This window comes from Amphiura filiformis, chromosome 1 (assembly GCF_039555335.1).
Source record: "Amphiura filiformis chromosome 1, Afil_fr2py, whole genome shotgun sequence".
Lineage (NCBI taxonomy): Eukaryota > Metazoa > Echinodermata > Ophiuroidea > Amphilepidida > Amphiuridae > Amphiura > Amphiura filiformis.
In genome coordinates, this window is record NC_092628.1 from 98,098,549 (window position 1) to 98,122,496 (window position 23,948).

The 23,948-nt window shown below is 36.4% G+C and overlaps 1 protein-coding gene across 2 annotated transcripts; it reads left to right on the forward strand.

Moving 5' to 3' along the window:
* Positions 1–1,506: 1,506 nt before the first annotated feature.
* LOC140159576 (xaa-Arg dipeptidase-like) lies at positions 1,507–22,460 on the forward strand. 2 transcript variants are annotated; one of them, XM_072183076.1, is made up of 8 exons: positions 1,507–1,584; positions 10,699–10,870; positions 12,376–12,615; positions 15,080–15,228; positions 19,688–19,830; positions 20,317–20,471; positions 20,982–21,222; positions 22,035–22,460. In XM_072183076.1, the coding sequence occupies exons 2-8, from the start codon at positions 10,730–10,732 to the stop codon at positions 22,175–22,177; spliced, it is 1,212 nt and encodes a 403-aa protein (XP_072039177.1). In that variant the 5' UTR covers positions 1,507–1,584; positions 10,699–10,729; the 3' UTR covers positions 22,178–22,460. The 2 variants fall into 2 exon arrangements, with proteins under 2 accessions (XP_072039177.1, XP_072039172.1); XM_072183071.1 differs by lacking the exon at positions 15,080–15,228 and adding an exon at positions 17,998–18,146 and having other exon boundaries at positions 1,508–1,584.
* Positions 22,461–23,948: the final 1,488 nt, after the last annotated feature.

Sequence of the window (23,948 nt, forward strand, 5' to 3'; positions counted from 1 at the left end):
CGGTATGGGATAAAACAAACAAACAAACAAAGGAAACACCCCATCAAACAAACAACCGGGCAAACAACCAATTAAACCAAGTTAACCAACCAAAACAAAAAGGCCTAAATTCGGGCTGGTATTTTCTTCGGAGGGGGGTCCTAACAACTAAATTGCGACTCAGTCGGACATCCGGGAACATTGTCCCCTTCGTCCCCTTTGCACAAGCGTGCGCACATAGCAACCAGCTCGAGAAAGGGGAACTGCACATGCGCACACATGTTTACAAGGCTATTTCCCCTTTGTGACGTCAGCCCGACCAAGAGACTGGAAGCTAAGAGAATAGCTCCAACTTTGAAGGGACACCGTCATGTGACCGGTTTCTGCCATAAGCTGTATTTATAAACTTCCATTCTTGCTTTAGTATGGTCATCTAAAATATGATCGATGTGCAATTCTGGGTAGTTTGTTGTCGACCTCATCCAAAAGCTTCCAAGTATGGAGTTCTGACCGCCCGATAAAAAGGATTAAAAAAATTCATAACCCAAGCTAACTAGTCAAGTGGGTGGGGCCATGCAAATCCTGGCAGTGGCGTAGCATCATAGGGGTACTGGGGTCCCGTACCCCCCCCCCCCCCATCGACGGTTGCAAAATTTAGAAAATCTCATAGGAAATTGCCAAAAACGGCTTGTGCCCCCCCCATCAGACCCGTGCCCCCCAATCATGGTCGTTTGCCATTTGTGTAGCATTTTGCTACGCGACAAGTTCGACAACAGCTATTTCCAACACTGCCCCTCGGGCATAAACAACCGTTCATACATTTGTGCTATATAACGGGCGCGCATGATTGGTCGAGAGCTGGGCATAAACAACGTTCATGCCCGGCTACTTCAGCGTGACGATTTCGGCATTAAAAAAACGCTGAAAATCGCATTTTTAAGAATCTTATATCTTATTTTTTGTTATTACCGTATTTGATGGAAAACGATCATTGAATGTTTGGGAATGTTTTTGGAATTGCTTGCTGTGAGACAGAAGCATACCGGGATTTGCCGACTTCAGTGTTCATTATGACCGATGATTATTTGAGCCACGGAACTCGAGAATGTGAAAAGCGGGGTGGGTGTAGGAACAATAAATTATTCATGACGATGCGTGAGATTTTACTCATTTTTCATCTTTTTGTGTGTGATTTATTACCTGCAGGGGTGTGAGATTTTACTACCTTGGCGTGAGAGACCGTGAGAAAGTGACCCAATGCGTGACGGACTCACGGCCCGATGATGCATGAGAGTTGACAGCCCTGATTGCGGGCATGATCATTGTTTATGCCCTCAGTTGAATGAACCCCTAATTTAGTCATGAAAATATATGAATGAACCCCTAATGTATAATAATTCAGGCCTTGTTTGTCATGTTTGTTGTTGTCGGAAGTGTTTTGTTTCAGTCTGCTTGTATCCAAATATTTCTTTTTAAAAGACAGTTCTTGTTCAATCTCAATGTCAGCCTTATGGAGAGGTGTGTCAATCAGGCTGTCAACCCTGAGTAGGACAATCAGGTGATGTCATGTCAGCTGGATGTGAAGGAAAAGTCAGTAGTTTTCGAGTGTAAGTGCATGTCAATTAAATTCTGAATTCCTTTAGAAATATATATTACCAACTTGTTAACCACTAGCACAGCAGAGTATCCCATCAGATTCCACCCTTCCCGGCGGATCTGAACTAGTTTAGAACGGATATCATATGATCTCATCATTTTTTTTTCCTGAAATTCATGTTCAGTTCATTCTGCGGAACTCAGTCCTCAATGATAGCTAATATAGTTTCTCGATCATGAGAGATGAATGTACTGCGTGCACTGCGTAACGTCGCAAGTGACACGATAGCGCGATCGATTGTGCACGCACAGGAAATGCAGCGCTACCCAAAGGTAGACATGTCCACATTGCTTATTATAGAGGGTGACATTCAATCCAAAAAGTTTGGACCACAGTAGCTCACACAGTCACAGTCAATGGCTTAACTGTGTAATCCCCCATAGGGCAATACAAAAATGTGAAATTTCGACACCAGAAACTTGACGACGTAGTCTAAAAAGTGCTGGTACTTTATCCTCGATACAGAAGTCAGCATGCAGTGAAAGTTAGATTTCATAAAATAAAATCGCCTTTGTTTAAAGGGGGGGTAACCCTATTGGTTTTGGATATGGATTGTCTTTAAAATTACATAATAATATCAAATATCGCTCCCTTTATGCTGCTTTGTGAAAAAACGAGAGCATTTTCAGCGTAAAAGTGAATAAATAGCCAAATTTGCAATCCAATACCTTGGTATACGTGAATTGCATTCTGGGTAGGCAAGCAACAACAACCATTTCCGTTCGTATGACGAATTTAATGCTGACATGCTGTACAATCAATGCCCGGCCCCAGGGTTTGATTTAGAAAATAAAATTTACATGCACAACACTGATTTTTTTCTCAAAATGGGCTGAATAACACAAAATTTTCCATGCACAGGCAAAATTCTACATGCACAGAGCCAAAGTTACATGCATTTGTGCATGTAAAACCCCTCTAAATCGAACACTGCCCGGCCCGTATTGAACGAAAAATGTTTGTTTTTTTCATACCGTTTCAGAAAAAAAGGAAACAAAATATATTTCCCCTTGCAATATGTACATTTCAAATGAATATAAAAAAGTTTGGGTTAAAAATGGAGAGGCAAAAAAACATTCCGTGCGGATTTTGAACCGGTACCTCTCGGTAGAAATATGAAGCGGCGCTAACCGACTGAGCTAATCGCCCGCTGCCTCCATCGTGGACATTTTATAATTAAATACGGCACACCGTTTAGACGCGTCTCCTCAGCAGTTACTGTGGTTCGCTTTTTTCACAGAATGTGTATGACGCGAAACCAAAGTAGCTGTTGAGGAGACTGATATTCGAGCTATTTCGCTCATAATTCCCGCCCAGAAATCCAAAGTATTTACCATTGTTTACAAACCGGTAGCCTGTAAAAGCCGCTGTGTTTCATGATTTCTCGAAATACATCGACTTGGAGCGTCAAATTTCAGGATAGTAATGAGAAAAATAGTATCTATTATGTGATACCAAAACCTCACCAACAATGAAAAAAAATCGGGGGATGATGCTGTCGATCGGGTTACGGACCTTTAAAAATGGATCATCGTGGTAAAAAATGATGCATTACATGCTTTTTTTGTACAGTAAGTCATTGTAAGGCATTGTCAATGATGGCCGCAGAAAAGTGCAGTTTTTTAAAAACAGACATTTGGTCGCATGTCATAAGTTGGGTATGCTGAAAGGGTGGAGGGATTACACTTTTCTGAAAATTGTGATACAAATTTGATTGGCTTTCCGTAACCCCATATCCTACAGCAGTGGTTGATACCTCATTTTAAGCCTAATTTTATATTCTTTTAGTCTACTGAAGCATATAATTATACATCATTCGGTAAAAAATCACATCAGTTGAAATGAAAAATGCCAGGGGTGGAGGAGCAGGCGGATGTGGAGCAGGCGGATGCGGGAGTGTGCAATAGGGCCTATGTGAAAATTCACATGTCAGCATGTCAAAACTACTGGTTACTTTTTTCAAATCTAGGGAGGTTATGATGTATTGACAGCTTTGAATGTTGAATTTGTACAACTAAAACAATTACTGACTACTTAAGGTGGTACTACACCCCTGATAAATTTTGTGACTAATTTTGCCATTTTCTCAAAAAGTAACTATACACTGGTATTAACAAAAGTTATTTGTATATTATAGGGCAAGGAATCCAATCACTTCACTGAAATTTCAGTGATTCAAGACAAGGGGTTCATTATATATGTTTAAGAAATGAGGTACATTCTAGCGATACAAATACCTCTTTTCTTATCATAAATAAAGTACCGCTTGTCTTGAGCCACTGAAATTCCAGTGTAGTTACTGGATTCCTTATCCCTATAATATACATAACTTTTGTTACCAGTGTGATAATATTTTTTAAGAAAAATGCAAAAATAGTCACAAATTTATCGAGGTGTGTAGTACCACCTTAAAGGGTTATATGTTCCATTTTTTCATTTTTAAAATGAAATCCTAGTTGAATTTCAGTATTTTTAGCAATATGCTAATGTACATTTTGTTTCTTGATATTCATTTCCTCAATAATAGAATAACTATCTCGCTAATTACTGGTAAAAAGGTCATTGACCTTCGCAATGTAATTAACATATGGGCAATTCCACGGTAACTCGTGCTACACTTTATGGCATCCTTTTACATACTTTGTGCTCCAGCTTTTTAAAATCATTTGATTGGAATCTGTATTTTTGTATTTTAATACCCAACATTCAAGGCTAGATCTTCATAGTATTGCTAAATGAATATATCAACTTTTGTATGTATGGGACAGCTGCGAAAAACGGTAACTCGTGCTACGAGCAGAGGACATGCTAAAAAATCACTCATTTTTATTTTGATCGTGTCCTAAAACAAAAAACATTGAAGCCTAATTGATTATATGATAAGAAACTGCTATGCTAAGGTTTATCTTGGTATAACTTAAAAAGTTTTGTCCCTCATAGTTTTACATTGACTGGCAAAAAACATGGTAACTCGTGCTACAGTTTGTCCGACCATATACAAAAGGGTTAATGTTCTTTTAAATGTCAAAGTTTCTTGATAAAAATTCCTCAATGACTGGTATATGATCAAATAACCCAATCTATGTACATATAACCAAAGTATACTTTGATATAACCATGATAACCCCCAAAATAACCCAATTTATGTACAAATAACACCAATACAGTGCATGTATCAGCATACAATGTACCACACACATTACATCCCAGCATTACATATGTATACGTACTTAATCCCTTGCTCCATCCTGTTTGGATATATCATACATTGTAGGGCTTAAATTTCAACAGTTAAATTGAACAGTCATCAATTGATAGATTGATAGGTTATTTCACCCTAAATTAGTTCACAAAACTTGTAATGTTTGTGGTTCTTTACAATGATCGGCTCTGTAAGTTTCTTTAAATTTAAAAATTGCTTTCTGAGGTACCGGTATAGTATGTTTGGTCATCTTTTGGTTGAGATCATTTCCTGTGATTTCATGCTTGGTGCATTACTGAATACAGTCCGGGAATACAGTTTGCACGATTTCAATCACTTCACCTGGAAAATGAGACCCATCATACTCAACATCATGAACAAATTTTGAAATGTGGCTGTGGATTTCCAGTATATATTTCTTGGGCTAGATTGGGGGGGGAGAACTAAAAATTTGGTTGCATCATTTTGACCAGGTATTAGTAATGGGATATACTAGAGCATTTTTTTAAGAGAGACTGTACAAGTTTAAGTCTTCGAGCTTCAAAAAAGGGACTTTATTTTGGTAAAAATTTGGTATATTTACACTATTTTGGCGCATGATCAGGGTGGAACTGGCTCCTTGAACCTTTTCTCTATCTTTGCCTTCCATATTTTTACTTTTATTTTTCTGTCAGAAGGGCACTTTTATCTTTAATTTTGGGCCCCCACACATGTGTGTTTGCCTGGTTGTTTCTTTGTTTGTTTCTTTGTTCGGCTGCTCGGGCAGAAGCAAATTGATTAATCCACTGTGCAGCTTCAACACAATAATCGATCAACTACATACTTGGTATACTATGCCAGATAGATAGATAGGTATGGTGATAGGATATGGTGGCTTGATGTGCTGTATAGTTTTGTGTTATGTTATTTGCATATTTATGAATATTAATGAGCTTATTTGCATATTTTGCCTACATTTTCATTAATCCACTCTGCAGCTTAAATGCATTAATAACCAATCAACTTCAAACTTGGTTTGGTGATTGGATATTGTGACCTGATGTTTGTCATGTTATTTGCATATTTATGAATATTAATGAGCTTATTTGCATATTGCATATCATTTGTATTTACAAAACATTGTTATTTACACACTTTTGAGTGAATGCCACCTTAATTACGAACCACGTAATTCTAGTTTGCCAGGGGGAAGTCTGCCCCACCTGCCCCCCCCCACTGGCTACACTACTACTAGAAAGTTGTTACCATGGTTACATAAATGCATATTCATGAGGTTGGGAGATACCTCTATTGCTGCCAAGTGGTATTTTGCATTACCTTTGCTGGTACAGGGGGAAGTGGGCTATGGTAACTCGTGCTACATCGGTAACTCGTGCTACTGGTAACTCGTGCTACAGTTTTTAAGGGTCATTATTATGTGGTGGATAGTGTTTTGTATTTCAATTTCTTATTTTTATTCAAGGTACTACTAGTAGAAGGAAAATAATAAGTGGCATCAATTAAATTGCCAACATTTTGTAAAAAAAATTAAAAATGCATCTCTCGGTAACTCGTGCTACACCATATTTAGTGTTATGAAAACACTATGAAAGGAAAAAATTAGCGGGGGGTTATTTAAAATGTGATGGATATTTCTTGAAGACCATATTTCATAGATATAAAATGTATCAAATTAAAAAGAAAAGTGCCCCTGTTTAATAAAATAGGCCCACTAAGAAAATATCTAAGTTGAACAGGATTTTTCCCACTAAAAATACACTCTCCGAAGAAATTGGTTTTTTAAACAAAATGTTAGAAAAATGCAGAAAAAAGTTTAGAACTTGAACATTACATCTGTTTGGAATAATATGAAAGTTAAAAGAAATACATAGAGGCAATTTTATTTTTTTGAGTCATGTCCACTTTTGCTTGGAATTGCCCATATGTACAATTATTTTAAATAGTTCATTTGAAGCATTATTGTATTGAGAACATATCCTCCAAATCTGATGATATTCTTGCATAAAATAAAAATTTTACAGTCATTTTTGTAATTGAGGTCCGATTTGAGAAAAACACATTTGAAAATTGAGATTTACATAGACGCCTGTGTATTAATTAATTAGTAATCAAGCATTATCTCAAAAATTAAACAGGTGTTAAGGTTAAAAATGGTGTTAATTATTAGAGATTGTCAACATGTATACAACATATCAAAAAATACATTTTTTGTCATTTTTGACCATGTACATGTACGGTAATGGAATTTGTACCCAACTTATGACATGCGACCATTTGCCCATAACTTCGCTAGTTTTTGACCTACAGACATGGTTGACCCCTCATTTTTTAAGTTAAATAATCACCTTTTTAAACAAAATAATTTCCATGTGAAATATCCTACTTGAAAATTTTGTGAACATGCCTACCAAAGCATGTGTGGTAGGCGTTGTACGCCGGCGCAATTGTCATTGCTTGCCTATTCATTGATCACTCATGATCGAGAAAACTATTATTTTAGCTATAATAGTCTTGCCAGCAAGACTTCAGTCTTTATCATAAATATAATGACATCTAACGGACCATACAGGCTATGGTTACAGTTACTGGAACTACAATGATAGTCAGTCACTTATCTTTTGGTCGTTATATGACTATCATTTGAGGACTGAGTTCTTAATACCATACATCTTCCGAGGTGCAGTTTCAGACAATAGCTTGGGATTATTGGGGCAGAGGTTATCTTTTGAATTCTTTCATGACTACTGAAGCATAGTCAAGCCTGTCAAGGACACTCGGCATGAATTGAAAGACCATGTCACTCGCCACAAAAGAATGTCAACAAAGGTCACCCGACACCAATTCGTGTTAAAAATTGCCGTGATAGTACAGCGAATCCTCTCGTTTTTTAACAGCTACGCATCGCGATTTTGTTCGAGATGGCCGAGCGACTCGGGCTAAGCATACCATGACTATCATATGAGATACATGTACCACAGCGTTTCTATATTCTACACATTATTACGATTTGTGCATGCTCTAGTACCCCATATGGGCTGTTTCACAATCAAGGTACACAAGTGGGTTTCACGTGGGTGCAAAATCAGAGTATCTTAATGTGATTGTTTTAAATGTTAAAATGGTTTAAATATATCAAATTTTCAAGTTCTAACAATTATTTAGCCAATTAACAACTATTTTTTTTTTTTTTTTTATTTTTTAATTGGCTATATGAAGGAAAATGGCCAAATACCAAAGATTACAAACAGCATTACAATGATTTGATACTGCCTTTTTTCAACTCCAAAGTTGTCTAATATTATTGCTGACATATATAGCTTTCAAATGATATACAGATTGTATATTATGTAAACATCAATTTTTCGCAGAATCATGTTAACTGATGGAAATGGTTCAAATATTGAATTTGACTAAGAGAAGTTACTTGCAAGTTTACCAAAACAAGTAAAATCTACACATATATGTATTTACATGAAGCAGTGGGTTAGTATCTTGTCTCATGTCAAGTTTGGCGGTCATACTACTTAGCGTTTTTGAGATATGAAGGTAAATGTGTCAAAAAATGTCCCCTCCTTTACATAGTTTTTGTTGACTATTTGGAGCATAAAATCAAAATAATAACATTGACCAAGTGGATTTTGCTATTTTTATGTGTGCCTGTATCCAACCCATCTTCCTAGGTTCACTTTTCTTTAGTTCAAACGAAGACAATCCTATTATTTGAATAAAATGCAAAAACCATTGATTGTAAAGGAGGGGACACATTTTTTTTTGACAGGTTGAAATCTTAAAATTGGAATTGCAAATTATTTCTCCAAAAATCACACTTAATTATCATCAGCAGTTCCTATTATTAAATTTAACTACTTTTCACCACTCTATCAGTATTATTTTGGAGATTTTTGACAAATCTTTATTTGGGTGGCATTTTTTCTGTAATTCAAATATGCAAATGATTTTTATTTCAAAACTTAGGTGCATATAACTACATTTAGAAATGTCACCCAGTAGTAAATTTAGAATTCCTTTACTATATAAATTACAGCTTTCAAAATGTGCTTTTTGAAGATGAAACATCAAAATGTCAAAAAAAGTGAACTTTTCACCATATAATAAAAAAACTAAGGCATTTATGTGATTTCGTTTATGTGTGATTTTAAGGGGAGTAGACATACTTCATTTATAAATTAAAAGAAATCCTTCAGCTTCTTTCATTAAGCAGCAGGATGCTAAAATAAGAAACATGGATTTTGAAAAATGTACCCTGATTGTGAAACAGCCCATATGATGTTTCTATTACAAGAAAAAATTTGTTTTCAGGTAAAACCAGTCCAGGGTTTTGTTTCCAGTATACTCACTCGAAAAGCAGTACACTAATTAGAGGGGCCTTGCAGCTTGCTGTGGATATCTTTTACTGCATTTTTAATGTAAAAAATTTGAAAGCCAATATGTCATGATGTAAAAATTGAGATATATTTAATTTTGAGCATGACAATTATACTTATATATAGGTATAAAGGAACATGTTTAGCGCATTTAGTTAAGTTCCAGGTGCACATCCTATAACACAATGTAAACTTTCTTTATCTGTGTCAATAATAGAATATTGATTTCAACGGAGTATTGAGCTGTATGGAAAAAAATATTTATAATACAGGGTGTTGACACTGCCCCGTACCCCTATGACGCTACGGTAGGCCTACTACTGCAATGATGACATTTTAAAGAAAATTTTTCACATTACTGACCTGCACAAATCGCTAATTGTGTATTTCCCATAGACATCCAAAATGGCTTAAGCGAGTCCTAAATATACATAGGCACGGCGTATATAGGACTGGCAAGCGAGTCTACATGTAGCTGTGTATATAAATTTGTTTAATGTGCATTCTTATACATCATTGACATACAAGTATGTAGCCGGGCTATAATCCTTTACAAGTTGTGCCCTCTAGGTTCCAAAATCCTGGCTACGCCACTGGCACCTGCTACAACTTGAGAACAAGTCCTCAAACGTTCGAAATGTGTAGTTACTCCAACTAGGTTCTGATTGGCATCAGCACCTCATTCGCCGATCAATCGGAGATTTACTTTAAATTATGTGTACTGCTAACACTAACAGTTACAGTGCAGCACATATTATTTTGCACAAGGTCCTATGCACATGCTTAATAGGGATGTCACAGTGGCTGCACAATTATTCTGCCACACTGGGCATGCAAGCATAACAGTAAATTGAAGAGCACGCGCATCAAAGCTGTTCAATTTTGGCAAACATCCATGTTGAAAAATTTATTTCCTCATAATTTCATAAAACATGTGCTATTTATCCCAATTGATTGAATTTTTAATATGGTGTGTGAAACATTTCTGTGACTACCATTGGGTCTTTTAAAAATAAATATTGCTTCGTTTAAGAGCTACCTGTTTTTATGAATTGTTGAAGATCCCTCATAAATCAATAAATATGTTTTTTTGAAAGAAAACAAACAAATCATAACGTGGGCGGGGGACGCTAAACTCAGAATTGAGTTTCAAGGGCCTTATGGAATGATGTGGGGCTGTAGTGATCAGCAACATTCTGTGAGGCTTGTGTTGTGGATTAGCATCTACATGTAGGCATTGTGCCTGTGCATAGCGCAGTGAGCACACTATAAATCATCACTTTTTCTTTCTTTTTTTTACTCCAAATTTGACCTTCTTAGTTACCAATGACAAACATCCTGCACACTTTTGGGAATATTTGTTTTTAAAGAAATAATCAAGTGTGATGTGAACCTGTACATATATTTGATACCATGAACTATTTGTATTGAACTTTGAACATGTTCTTTCTAAATTTGTTACCCTGATATTTTAGTATCTGCATGTAGAATTGACATTACCACATCATGGGGTCAGCAGCAGATTGGAATTCCATCCGAGAGAAGGTGATTGCCAGAGTAGACAGCAGTGCAGAAGATCTAAACAAGATTAGTCAGGAAATATGGTCCAATCCAGAACTCAACTTTGAAGAACACCATGCACATAAAGTAGGTAGCTACAGCCTGTTATGCCGAAGATTCCCATGTCGAAGTTTTAACCTTGTATTGAATGAAATAATTTTGTTATGTAAAATCTATTAACCCTAAACCTAGCCCTAACCCTAACTAACCTAATTTCATACTGGTATGTTATATAGCTAACCTTATTTTTTTGACATAAATTTAGCAATCCTTTGCTTTGACAAAGGGAAAGGTAACCTTCCCGGGAGGTGGGCACCATACATGCCGGTTGCCGGCCAAGTAGATAGTTGGCTCTAAATTTAAGTCAGAGTTGTAGATGAGGTGACCATGACTTCATACCAAACAGTTGGTTGGTTGGTAAATTGTCCATGCCCAGCAATATGAGCCCATGTCATGTTTTGTTGATGATCCAGGCTTAATAAACTGGTGCCAAAACATAGGGAAACATACATGTATGCTTGTGTCATATGTGATGCGATCAAGCAAAATGAGTCTGATGTCGATCAAAATCAAAATTCAGTTATCAATATCATTATATGAGGCATGCTCAGAGGTTTATTTTGCTGAAACCCCATCATAATTAGACTTACGGTTCCAGAGATATGGCCATTTTTTAGTGTTGCTCAGAGCAATAAAATAGAAAAATAATATTCCCAACATCTGACTCATTTAGGGGAGCATGTGTGGCCGAGTGGATAAGGCGCCCAACTCATAATCCATAGGTTGCGAGTTCGAGCCCCGCTGGTGCCAACGTGTTGTGTCCTTGGGCAAGGCACTTTATCCTCATTGCCTACTGGGGGATGGGGTGGGGCTGGATTGGATGTTTGTATAGTTGCTTGTTTCAATGTTGCAATATTGGCGCTGATTAAGCTGCTGCCTGCAAATTGCATTGTGTCTGTTTAAGTGTGTTTAATGTACAATTCTAGCAATTTGACCTGCGGGTCACCATTAGAGTTTGAAATAAAACCTTCCTTTTTTTTTCATTTTGCCTGATCGCATAACATATAGTCATGTATACACTATTTATACCTCAAGCATGTCAATAGACCCATTTGAGTGATAGTCAAAAGTTGCAGGTTAGGTGCTGTAATGTATATAAATCTTGAGAAATTGATCATAAGACCAATGAAGTGGATCTCTAAGAATTACATGTTCATGAAATCAGTGACACTTTTTATCAAATTGTATGATTTGGAGAGTGCATGATATTTGTAAAGGAGCTTTAATGTGATTTAATTAAAATAAAAAGCTAAATAAAATGAAGTCTTGCATCCCAATATGCTTGTTTAGAAAAAAATGATAAGTTAAAAGAAAAATAGCCAAAGGTTAAGTTACAGTGTATTTAGTGCAGATCTTTTTGTGTGTGTAGTTTAGGCAGACTTTTCTCTTTTTGTAACATTCAAGTCCTGTGAATTCTGATGGCTGTTTGAAAATGTCATCCATTAGAATCAAAAATTTAAAACTTTCCTTAAAACAATGTCGCAATCCTCAATTTATATGTAACCATCTACACTTGATTTTGTACATTTCAGATTTTGACAGACTATTTGGTAAAAGAAGGCTTCAAAGTTGAGAAAAAATTCATCATAGACACTGGGTTCCGTGCAACATATGGATCAGATGGTGGTGTGAATGTGTGTGTGATCTGTGAGTATGACGCCCTCCCTGATATCGGTCATGCATGTGGACACAATCTCATTGCAGAGTGTGGAATAGGTGCAGGGATTGCAATTAAGGCTGGGCTTGAAATTCTAGGAGAACAAGCAGGAAAGGTGAGAATGATGACAGAAATTTAGTACTTCAGTTACTGGTGGTGGCTTTTGACTAATAAAACAAATTCATACACTCTTAGATAGCGAGAACCAATCAGAACAAGCGTTAGAAAAATCCAAACCATGCATTGATTGTGTCTAATTGCACTCTGCGTACTACGTGCAGTGCTTTCGCGCGCGTTTGCGTCTCGTAGGCTTGATTCATTTTCCGGGCGGGTTGATGCATTTATATTTGGTTCTATTTTCCAATATTTTTAGTGATAATTTTGTTATAAAAACAGCTAATATCACGTGTTATTTTCTTCTCGTGTATGAAATAGATTAATGAACTTGTATTACTTGTTGCTTGAGAAATTAGACAAAATAATGCACTTGCGCTGATGTTGATGCGTCTAATGCCCTCCCCCCTTTGGGGCTCGTGCATTATACGCATCAACATCAGCGCGCATGCATTATTTTGTCTAATTTCTCTTCCAACAAGTAATACGCGTTCATTAACCTATTATTATGGACTGATGCTCTAGTGTTGGTTTTTGACCAAACAAAGTAATAATAATGGGTCTTTCTGGGCCATAATGATCCAATAAGTTGGTCACTGATATCACTAACCACTGGAGTTAAAATGGCAGAATAATGAACATGTGTATGTCATGACAACACAGCGGTACACGCTTTGTGCAATTAGTCTAGACTAGAGTCTGAAGTTTACCGTTTTCTAAAATCCATTTTGCGTGTTGTAATCCGTGTTGTAAAATTTGTAAATCCGTGTCATGAATAAAGCTTAAAATGTATAAACAAAGTGTTCCAATATCGCGATCAATATGCTCTGATTGGAATATTCTCACGATAATAGGCCGACTATTACGATGTTGGGAGGGATATATGGGGTTCATGCCTTGGTAATATACCTTTATTTCGGTATTATTAAACGGTATTTTTATCATAAAAATTGACATACACAACTCATGATTGTTTTTAACATTAATTTCTCTTATCTTTGAACAATTTTTGTCACATCATAATAAAATGTCATTTTCCGTGTTGTACCTCCGATTCCGTGATTTTCTTCTGTTTTCCGTAAAACGGAAAACTTGGGACTCTAGTCTAGACCCTTTGCCTATATGGGTACTGTAGAGAGAGAAGGTAAAACAGACACATAATTTGATGTGAGGGAGAGTGGCAAATGCACCAGAGCATGTTAAGGTGGTACTACACCCCTTGATAAATTTGTGACTATTTCTGCATTTTTCTCAAAAAACAATAAAACACTGGTAACAAAAGTTATGTATAGGGGCAAGGAATCCAGTTACTACACTGGAATTTCAGTGACTCAAGAATGCGATAAGCGGTACGTTATTTATGATAAGAACAGAGGTACCGCTAGAATGTACCTCATTTCTTAATATTTAATGAACCACTTGTCTTGAATCACTGAAATTTCAGTGAAGTAATTGGATTTTTTGCCCCTATGATATAAACTGGGCTCAAAAAGAAACTTTGGTTACTGACATGTGTTTAGAGTAGAGTATTGAAGTAATCAAGTATGTAATTTTGGTTCATTTTTGTGGACAGGATTTTATTAAAAATTATAAGTTTCTTTTTGAGCCCAGTTTACATACCTTTTGTTACAGTGTGTAGTTATTTTTTTTGAGAAAAATGCAAAATTAGTTACGAAATTTATCAGGGTTGTAGTACCACCTTAAACAGATGAGTCTAGTCACAACACAAAAGGAAAAGAAATGGGACTGTTACAGTAGTTTCATCAGTTTTCTTTGACACTTTTATGCAAAACCTGTGTAGACACACCGTATAGACACAGTTCTTATGGTACACAGCATCTCAGATGCAGAATACACCATGTGATGCTACTTACATTATATTTGACTTTTTTCAGCGAGACCAAACTATGACATCTTTTATGTACATACATGCGCCAGAAAAGGGTGTTATAATAATTTTGTATTTTAATGTACAAATAACCAATTTCACACTCTAATGGATTTGTGCAGGAATTACCCTTGTGTTATGCTATAATAGCCTTCCGAAATTTCTGTGCTATAAACGTAGGTTGATCTCTGTAGTGTAATTGCAACATGATCTTATTGAATTGGACCAAAGTCATCAATAATGAAATTGAGATATAAGACATAATAAGGAGCAATTAAACAACAATTAAAATAACAAAAGAAATGGACATATAAAAGGTACATAACTTTGTAACCAAGTTTGTCAGGGATTACAGATTTCAGCATCAATAAACTTATAGGTACTGAGCAAGTTAGTAATGGTAATAACTCAATTTTCAAAATTACTGTCATTGGTCTGAGTGAATCCGATTATGTCACATTATAACATAATGTGATCACAACAGGTGTACTGTTGGTTTGCAATCATCAGGTTTTGTAGTCTTCATGTAGCTTATTACTAATTACTGAATTTAAATTTCCTCTACTACTAATTGTAGGTTACTGTCTTAGGGACCCCAGCAGAAGAAGGTGAGGGAGCAAAACCGATTATGATTGATGCCGGTGTTTTTGCCGATATTGATGTCGCTATGATGGCACATGGATGTCCATATTTTATTTCAGAAGCAAAATTTGTTGCCCTTCAACCGTGAGTGTTATCGTAACATTTGTGTGACAGTCCCAGAGAAAAGAATTTATACTTTGTGTAAGAGAGCACAGAATTGCGTGATAAGATTACAATCAGGGATTCTGAGCTTTATTCTGTCATCTTCTATTAATCATCATCTTACACTTAAGGATACACCGGACATGTCTTAAATGATATAATTGAATAAATGATCATAGCTCAGAGGCTAGTGATGTAGTTTAGACCAAGACCTTAACTTTAACTGTGACTGAACCCTTCACATATGTGACCATCCTCCACAACTGAGCCCGGATGTCGCCAGTGCCACTATTGAGATATGCTCCATCGAACTTAACTTTAAACAATAGGAAACATTTATTGACTGTTTTATTGATTTTTCACTACTTAAATGTCAAGTACTGTAGACATGATATACATCATTTTAAAGCTAATTTCAAGCAGAATATTTTTGTTGAATATCGCAAAAATGATGATTGGCGACTTCAGGGCTCAGTTGTGCTGAGGGGTCACATATGGGACTAACACATGCACTTCTTTTCCATGAGACCAACACATTGAAATCCTGGGATGAGACCTAGACAAAATTTACTAAAAAAAACCAACAATGATTTTAATCTTCAATTTCAAAGTTCATGCAGCTAGTTAAAACAACTTTGAATATGTAAATGCAATTGTCCCAATAAGTGCTAGTAAGATGTGAATCAGGGACAAGATTCATCAAATACATCTTGAAACTGTATCAACTTTCCTATACTAAGCAGCTGCTTCGCCACATTGTAAAACCATGACCAAGGTCACTTGGAGATGTGGTTAACTACACCATGACTACCCTGGCCATGGGTAGTGGATGCTTTAATCCATGTAAATCTAGGTATGTGTCTTAAACTTGATGTTTTCACATCTGCCGGGTTGTCTTGGTTGTGAGTGTACAGTATGGTTACACACACGGTCACACAGTACATGGAGGTTGATACACAGATGTAGCACACCCTCTGAGAGAAATATATGTGAATCTGCCCTGGGGTCTTGACTTTCTCTTGCACATATCAGTGAGTGTCTTTGGATCACAACAGGCAGATTTGAGAGTTGTTAGCTTTAATTCTAACTCTAATCCTGCAACTCAGGATCTTTGAAACCAAAACTAAGGCAAATCTATGGTGGTTGGGGTAAAAATGTACCAAGTGGAGCTAAAATGATACAAGAGTTTAATTCATGGTGGTGTTTAATCATGTTTTTCCACTGTGTTTCCTTGTTTCCTTGTTTGTTTGTTTTACTTGCTATAATTCATCTAATGGCTGCAAATATGATTTTTAACCCTAACCATACCAAACATCAAAAAACCTCAATTCCAACAGCATATGCACAGGCGGGTATCCCACATGATGCGATTGCATCATCATGCGAATAGTGATATGGGGATGGAAAGCTTGGCCAGGCAAGCTACACCCCTGTGGCAAGGTAGGCCCATGCACGTCTCTGGCACCCGAGGGGTTGTTGGTTCAAAATTGCACCCGGGAAAAAAGTTTTCTCTTCTTCTTTATTTCTCCTTTCCTTCCCCTCGCCAAAAAGCAACTGGGGTGTTAGGGTTAATAAACCTGTAATGAATGAAATGAGTGACTCCTAATCTCTTAATATTAATCCTAGTCATAATCCTGGCCACAGAAAAATGATTTCTTTGCTGAGACAAGACCATTGCTGTATTGAAAATGTTGTGCAAGTACAAAGCCGAAACAAAATCTCCTTGCGCAAAAAACATTGGCCAGCTCTGACCTACATGTATTTTGTGTTTTAAGTGCCTGGGGAGTTATTAGTTTTGAGGCAGAATTTTAGCATAAAAAATGTGATCCAGCTCAGGAGAAACTGTATATAACAGCATATTTTAGTGGTATCCATTTTGTGTTGTTCACAGTTTTGTGGTTTCTTTAATGAGCTTTTTTAAAAGCCCATAAAAACAAATAAATTTAAAAACAAATAAATTTAAAAATTTGCTACTCTGAAATTAAGCGCAAAAATTGCCGCAATACTGAGCTCATACTGTTATTTTCAAATGATCTAGAAGACAAAAATCAACCATTCTTTAAGTAGAAAATGCTGCATGTGTTGTGTACCACTTAAAACATTATTATATAGTGTACCATTAAGGTTTACTCGGTGGAAATAGCTTCTGATAAAAGGTGTGTCAATAATTTTTGGAGGTTTTGCAAGTAGAAACAAGCTATGTGATATAGCTCTTTACTGAGGTGTTTTACTTCAACTGGGTTTTAAGCTTTCTAAATGCCTTTTTCAGTGAGGCAATATTAATTCTAAATTTTATTTCCAGTTTCATTTCAGGTGATTTTAACATATTCGACATCATGAAAGTCTTCTTCTTGATTTCAACATCAGAACAAATTAAATTTGGTACATTCATTAAAGTGCTTGTTTGATTCACAGGTCTCCACCATGTGATAGCACTACATTCTTCTCTAGCCCATAGGATATCCTAAATTTTAGTATGACTACATTTATCAAATAAACAAGGTCCAAGATTTTCATCCAGATTGTACAACAAGTGTTCCTTATGACCAGCAGACCTTGGACACGTTCAGCTTTGCTTGGAAATTGTAAAGAAATGCAAATATGTCTTTGCTTAATTCGAAGCAAACTCTACAACTCTGAACACTAGTATCTAATTTTTGGATTAATTATATTCCCAAATCTAAAATGAAATTTCTGAACAGAAGAAATTTGAAATAATCAAACCTATTTTTGTGTGTTTTTATGACCTAGGTCACAGTAATGGGCACCCCTGCTGAAGAGGGAGGTGGTGGGAAAAATGTGATGATTGATGCCAAAGCTTTCGAGGGAGTTGATGTGGCCATGATGGCACACGGATGTCCATTTTATGCCCCACGGCCTAAGTTTCTGGCTATTCAACAGTGAGTGATTCCAAATTAAATCATATTGCTTCATTCTCATCACAAATACCTATATTATATTATATTATATTATTTTCATTTCTGTTGCATGGTCAGCGAGTGGGCTATATCATGCCAGAGTCAAGCAAGACGTAAACTATAAAACTGACTGAACACAGTTTTACTGATTACGGAGCAACCTTACATGGACCGGACAAGAAAAATCTTATGTTCATTCTAACAGCTGCTTGCTTTGCTCCGATAATTAATTGTCCGCTCATTAACTAACTACATGTAGCTACTTTGATATTCCCCTCATTAACTAAATAGCCTGGTTGCAGGGTTGCCAACTTGATTTAATATTATTTTTTTCAGTTGAAGTGTTTATAATGGCCATGTTGTTCCTCATTGAAAATACCCATAGATAATAGTTGGCGAATTACTCAGTTGGTGTGAAGCCTAGTTGAAGGAAGGATATGTATTTGTTTACATTTTAGAGATATACTAATCGAGTTGCTTCATTTGCATAATAAAGTATGTATATGTTTTGTTTAACTTGGCAGAGGTTATTGCCAAATCAAGTGAGGCTGTGGTTGCGGAATCGCCTTATAAGTAAGCTTGAGATGGAATCCTGATTAGAAGACTGACATGATATGCAAATGAGTTGGCAATCCTGTTTAACAACTTTTCCCCTTCTTTTTTTCTCATTTTATTTTCCCATAGCTAATTTATATTGCTTACAGTGTGTTTATGCTGATCATCCATGCAACATCATATGCTTGGGATAGAATTGTGGCTTTTAATTGCCAAATCAACTGGCCCAAGGGACATGTTAATAAACAAGCAAACAAACCTAAAAGTAAAATATTATGCAGTATTGCTTAAGTAGGCTGATGTATGCCCTTATTATTTTGCATTTAATTTTTCATATCTAGTTTTTCTCATGCATTTGGCTTTGTCTTTGTGTAACAGGCTTTATAATGCTTGTCCTTGTTTTGCAGCAAGGTTACCACAGTCTGCATATTTTGTTTATAACCACTTTTCCACATTGCAACATTTCTATTCTGTACTAACCATTGTGATTTATTAGAGTTTGAAAACGGCACTCACAATTGGTTTGCTTATTCAGTTTTAAAGTCTGCCTGGTAGCTAGCCCGCAAACTGTGTAGGACCAGTAGTTGATCTAATGTACAATTGTGTTTGACTTTCCACTAAGTACAAAAGCCTAGGAGGGACACTCACTGATATTTGAAAAAAGCACACTGCCAGTGTGGATTCACTAACAAAACCAGTCAGAGCATGCCCATTGAACATACCTATTGAGCACCAAAGCTTGCCAGGTTGTTGATGGTAGACATGAGTTGTAGACAGAAACCATTTAGAACATTTCATACTACAAGTATTGGCAGTTTTGGCATTGTATAAACTTTCAGTTGGCATGATGTGCAAGGATCAAAAACCCCAGTTCACAACACTCACTCACAATTCTTTAAGAACCTGTAGAATTATTTATTCACATGCCACATAATGGTTACTAATTACTAGTCTTCTCATTCTTTCAGAATAAAAATAACATTTACAGGTAAATCGGCTCATGCAGCAGCATTCCCATGGGAAGGAAGGAATGCATTGGATGCAGCAGTGATGTGTTATCAGGCCATTAGTGTCCTCAGACAACAGATGAAACCAGATTGGAGAGTACATGGTAGGTGTAAGGGGAGAAATTGTTGAACAAATTCATTTGCTGGTCATGTTTATAAAACCTGCACCAAGGTGTAATACATGTAGCAAAAAGTATAATTTCCTGCACAATTCAGTTATCTAAAAGTCCCAACTAAACAATATGGAAATCAACAGAAAGCAATACATGTATGTGATGCATGTCAATAATAGACAGCTTAATATTCAATCTACTACTACATATGAGTTAGACTTGATGGCCACTCTCGGGTATGATATGCTAATGGACATGTTATCACCATTAGCTTTACTTATGCCCTGACTTATGGACCACTCTTGAGGGAAATTGTCTTGTGCAATTAATAAAAACTTGAATGTCTTCCATCAGGAGTACCAGAACAACTTTAAATCACAGAAAAGAGCAACTTATCATAACATTTATATAAACAGTAAGTTTATCATAAACAGTAAGTTATTGTTTGTCTTCTATCTTGTGTTCTGTAATAAATAGGTATATTTACTAATGGAGGTGTAAAACCCAACATCATCCCAGAAGAGGCTGAACTATTTTACTACATGAGAGCACCCACCAAGGTTGAATTAGATGTTTTGATACAGAAGGTGTTAGGATGCATTGATGGAGCAGCCAAAGCGACAAGTTGTGAGGTAAGTTGGTGAAAGAGACATCGGATTTAATGCAGTCAGAGGGTGTTAGGATGCATTGATGGAGCAGCCAAGGTGACTTGGTGAAAGAGTCTGATGATTTCATACTGAGGGTATCAGGATGCATTGATGGAGCAGCCAATTTAACAGGTTGTGATGTAATTTGTAGTAACTTGTATTTGTGTGCAGGTTACGTTTTTAATTAAGGGGCACATTGAGCAGTAGTTCTGCATGTTATGGAATGATCAATATGAATCAATAATACTTTTTAATTTAATTTGTTCCTAATTTGGGCAATGATAGAGGTCCAATGCTCTTTAACCCTTTCTCAATGCTCCTATATAACATGGAATCTATTAAAATGCAGTTCTAGATTTAGCGTACAGTGTAAAAGAAGAACATTTATTGTTTATTAAATTCAGAAATAAGAATGCATCAAAAAGTTCTTGCATTCAACCAATTGCTTACATATCCACATTTCATTACATGTATATTACTTCTTTTTTTCCACAGGCAAAACACAAGTTTGAAGTTAACTATCTAGATGTTGTCACCAACAAAGGGCTCATCTCAATATATGAAAAGCATGCACAAAACTTAGGGGTGACATTTGAAACCAATCCAAGTATAAGAGATGCTGCTGTTGGATCTACAGATATGGGCAATGTATCTTATGTGGTACCCAGCATTCATCCTATGTTTGATATCAACACAGTAGCACCTAATCACTCCCGAGAGTTTACTGCTGATGCTGGTAAGTGTGGCTTGAATTCTGTATTGGACTGGTTAGCGATTAAAGGGACATTCAATCATTGATTTGCTAAACCAGTCCACCTAAAGTCATCAAATTTAGGTCGTGTGAAGGAGAGACCTTGTGATATTATAGTCATGCTATGGTTTCTGTGTATCTTTGTCAAAAATATGCAAGACTTTTGTTAATATTCGGGCTCATATAAACAGTTCAAATCCCAGTTCAACCGAACTTGGGAACCTTTGCGTATTAGTGGTGTTCAAGGTCACATACTGAGGTCAAAGGTTATTTGAGGTCAATACCATTATCAGATTCTTGGTAAAATTTGGTCTTATATGAGTAGTTCAAGTCAAATTGCAACCAAACATTGGTTGCAGCTGCACTATGGGAACTTTCTTGTAATAGTTATGTTCCAGGTCACACATTGAGATCAAATGTGCCCATCCACCACAAACTGGTCGTAAAGTCGGCATTTTCCATTTTGAGATAAATCAAAAACAGTATATGAATTTCTATGTAAAATATATTAGGAATTTGATGAACCATAACTTCGCTTCCAGATGTCCGATGAAGCTGGTTGAGGTGTCATTTTAAAGCTGAAAGTGAATTCTTTCAAAATCTGCAATAAACAGAAAATGATCTAGAGCTGACTTTACTACCACTTTGTGGTGGATGGTCACAAATGTCATTTGAACTTAGGTGAAAAAGCAAAATTGCATCATGCATTACCTAGTTCTTTGCATGCAATAAACTTGCAGGCATGTCGAAAAGTGTAATTATATAACATTTTGTCATTGTTTTATCTCTTTTTATAGGAGCACCAACAGCTCAGGAACCAACCCTTACTCAAGCTAAAGCTCTTGCTCTCACTGGCCTAGAATTACTCATGCCTGGCAACAAACAGCTACTAGATGATATTCGCAAGGAATTTGATGAGACATTTGGCAAATCCAAGTAATTCTAACCATGAAGCTGTGAAGTTATATTTGTTGGAATTTAGAAGGGTGAAAACAAGTTGTCTTCAATTCTCATGTGTGGTTGAATTTCTGGTATTAGTTGTTATGTGACCCTAGTACACATCCCCCATATAGTACATATATTAACTGTCTGTGAGTGTGATAGATGAAATATAATCACATGGTGAAAGATGGATTATTTTGACCAAGTGATTATATTTTGACCAAAACACAAATTTAATATTTGTTTCATATCACTCATACATAAATTCAAGAATATTTCTTTTTTTAAAGGTCCGTAACCCGATCGACAGCATCATCCCCGATTTTTTTTCATTGTTGATGAGGTTTTGGTATCACATAATAGATACTATTTTTCTCATTACTATCCTGAAATTTGACGCTCCAAGTCGATGTATTTCGGAGAAATCATGAATCACAGCGGTTTTACAGGTATACCAGTTTGTAAACAATGGTAAATACTTTGGAATTCTGGGAGGGAATTATGAGCGAAATATCAGTCACCGCAAGCGGTGCGCCGTATATAGTTATGAAAACGGCAACGGTAAGCGTGGTGTGCTAAATAGCTCGATTGACTAGCGCGTTTGTTTTTTACCCAAGAGGTACCCGGTTCAAAACCTGGTCTCGGAAGGGTTTTTTTCCTCTCCATTTTACCCAAACTTTTTTTATATTCATTTGAAATGTACATATTGCAAGGGGAAATATATTTTGTTTCCTTTTTTTCTGAAACGGTACGAAAAAAAAAAATTTCCGTTCAATACGGGCCGGGCATTGTACAGCATGTCAGCATTGTTCGTCATTGCCTGCCCAGAATGCAATTCACGTATACCAAGGTATTGGATTGCAAATTTGGCTATTTATTCACATTTACGCTGAAAATGCTCTCGCTTTTTTTCACAAAGCAGCATAAAGGAGGCGATATTTGATGTTATTATGTAATTTTAAAGACAATCCATATCCAAAACCAATAGGGTTACCCCCCTTTAACTACACAACACTAAGTTGGAAGTTCTTCCGTCGTGTGTAATGAACGAACGAGCTGCCTAGAATGTACGAGTGATATAATGTAGAACATATTTTAAACCAAATGTGTGTGATTTTACAATATGTCTGTATGTACTATATGATGTACATTCATTTTAAGTATCAAGCTCCACCCATAATGATACTCTGTGGTGTTTAAATATGATATTGATTGCCTATATTGCATCTTCCATTTCAGGCACTGCATGTTACAACACAATACCAAGCACATTACTATCAGTTGCAATATAGCTGATTATCAACTATTGTTGATATAAATGAATTAATCAAAATTATTCTGAAAACCAGGGTTTTTTTCAGTTGTATGTCCAGGGGATGAAAATTGGGTGTCGTGTATTTGGACATGCCAAAAGTGGAGTATCATGGAACCTGCTTTCAATTATATGAATTTGCAAGTGTTTGTGAATGCAGTGCAGTCATCTCAAAACAAGGTTCTATACCATATTTCGTCCTGATGTGGCAGTGACGTCAGTACGCATTTCATTGGGGCGCAGCCACAGATTTTCTAGTATTTGCTAAAACGTTGGTGTACGCACATACGCTCTTAAAGTCGCCATATAGAAATGTGCATGAAACAGCCGCCTCAAGTGCTTGATGTCACTGCCACATCAAGGTGTAAAATGGTATACCCCGAAAGGGTTTGTTGTGTAAGCATGTGGATCTGTGCAAAGGATCAATACACTATGATCCAACAAGTAAAATTTAGTG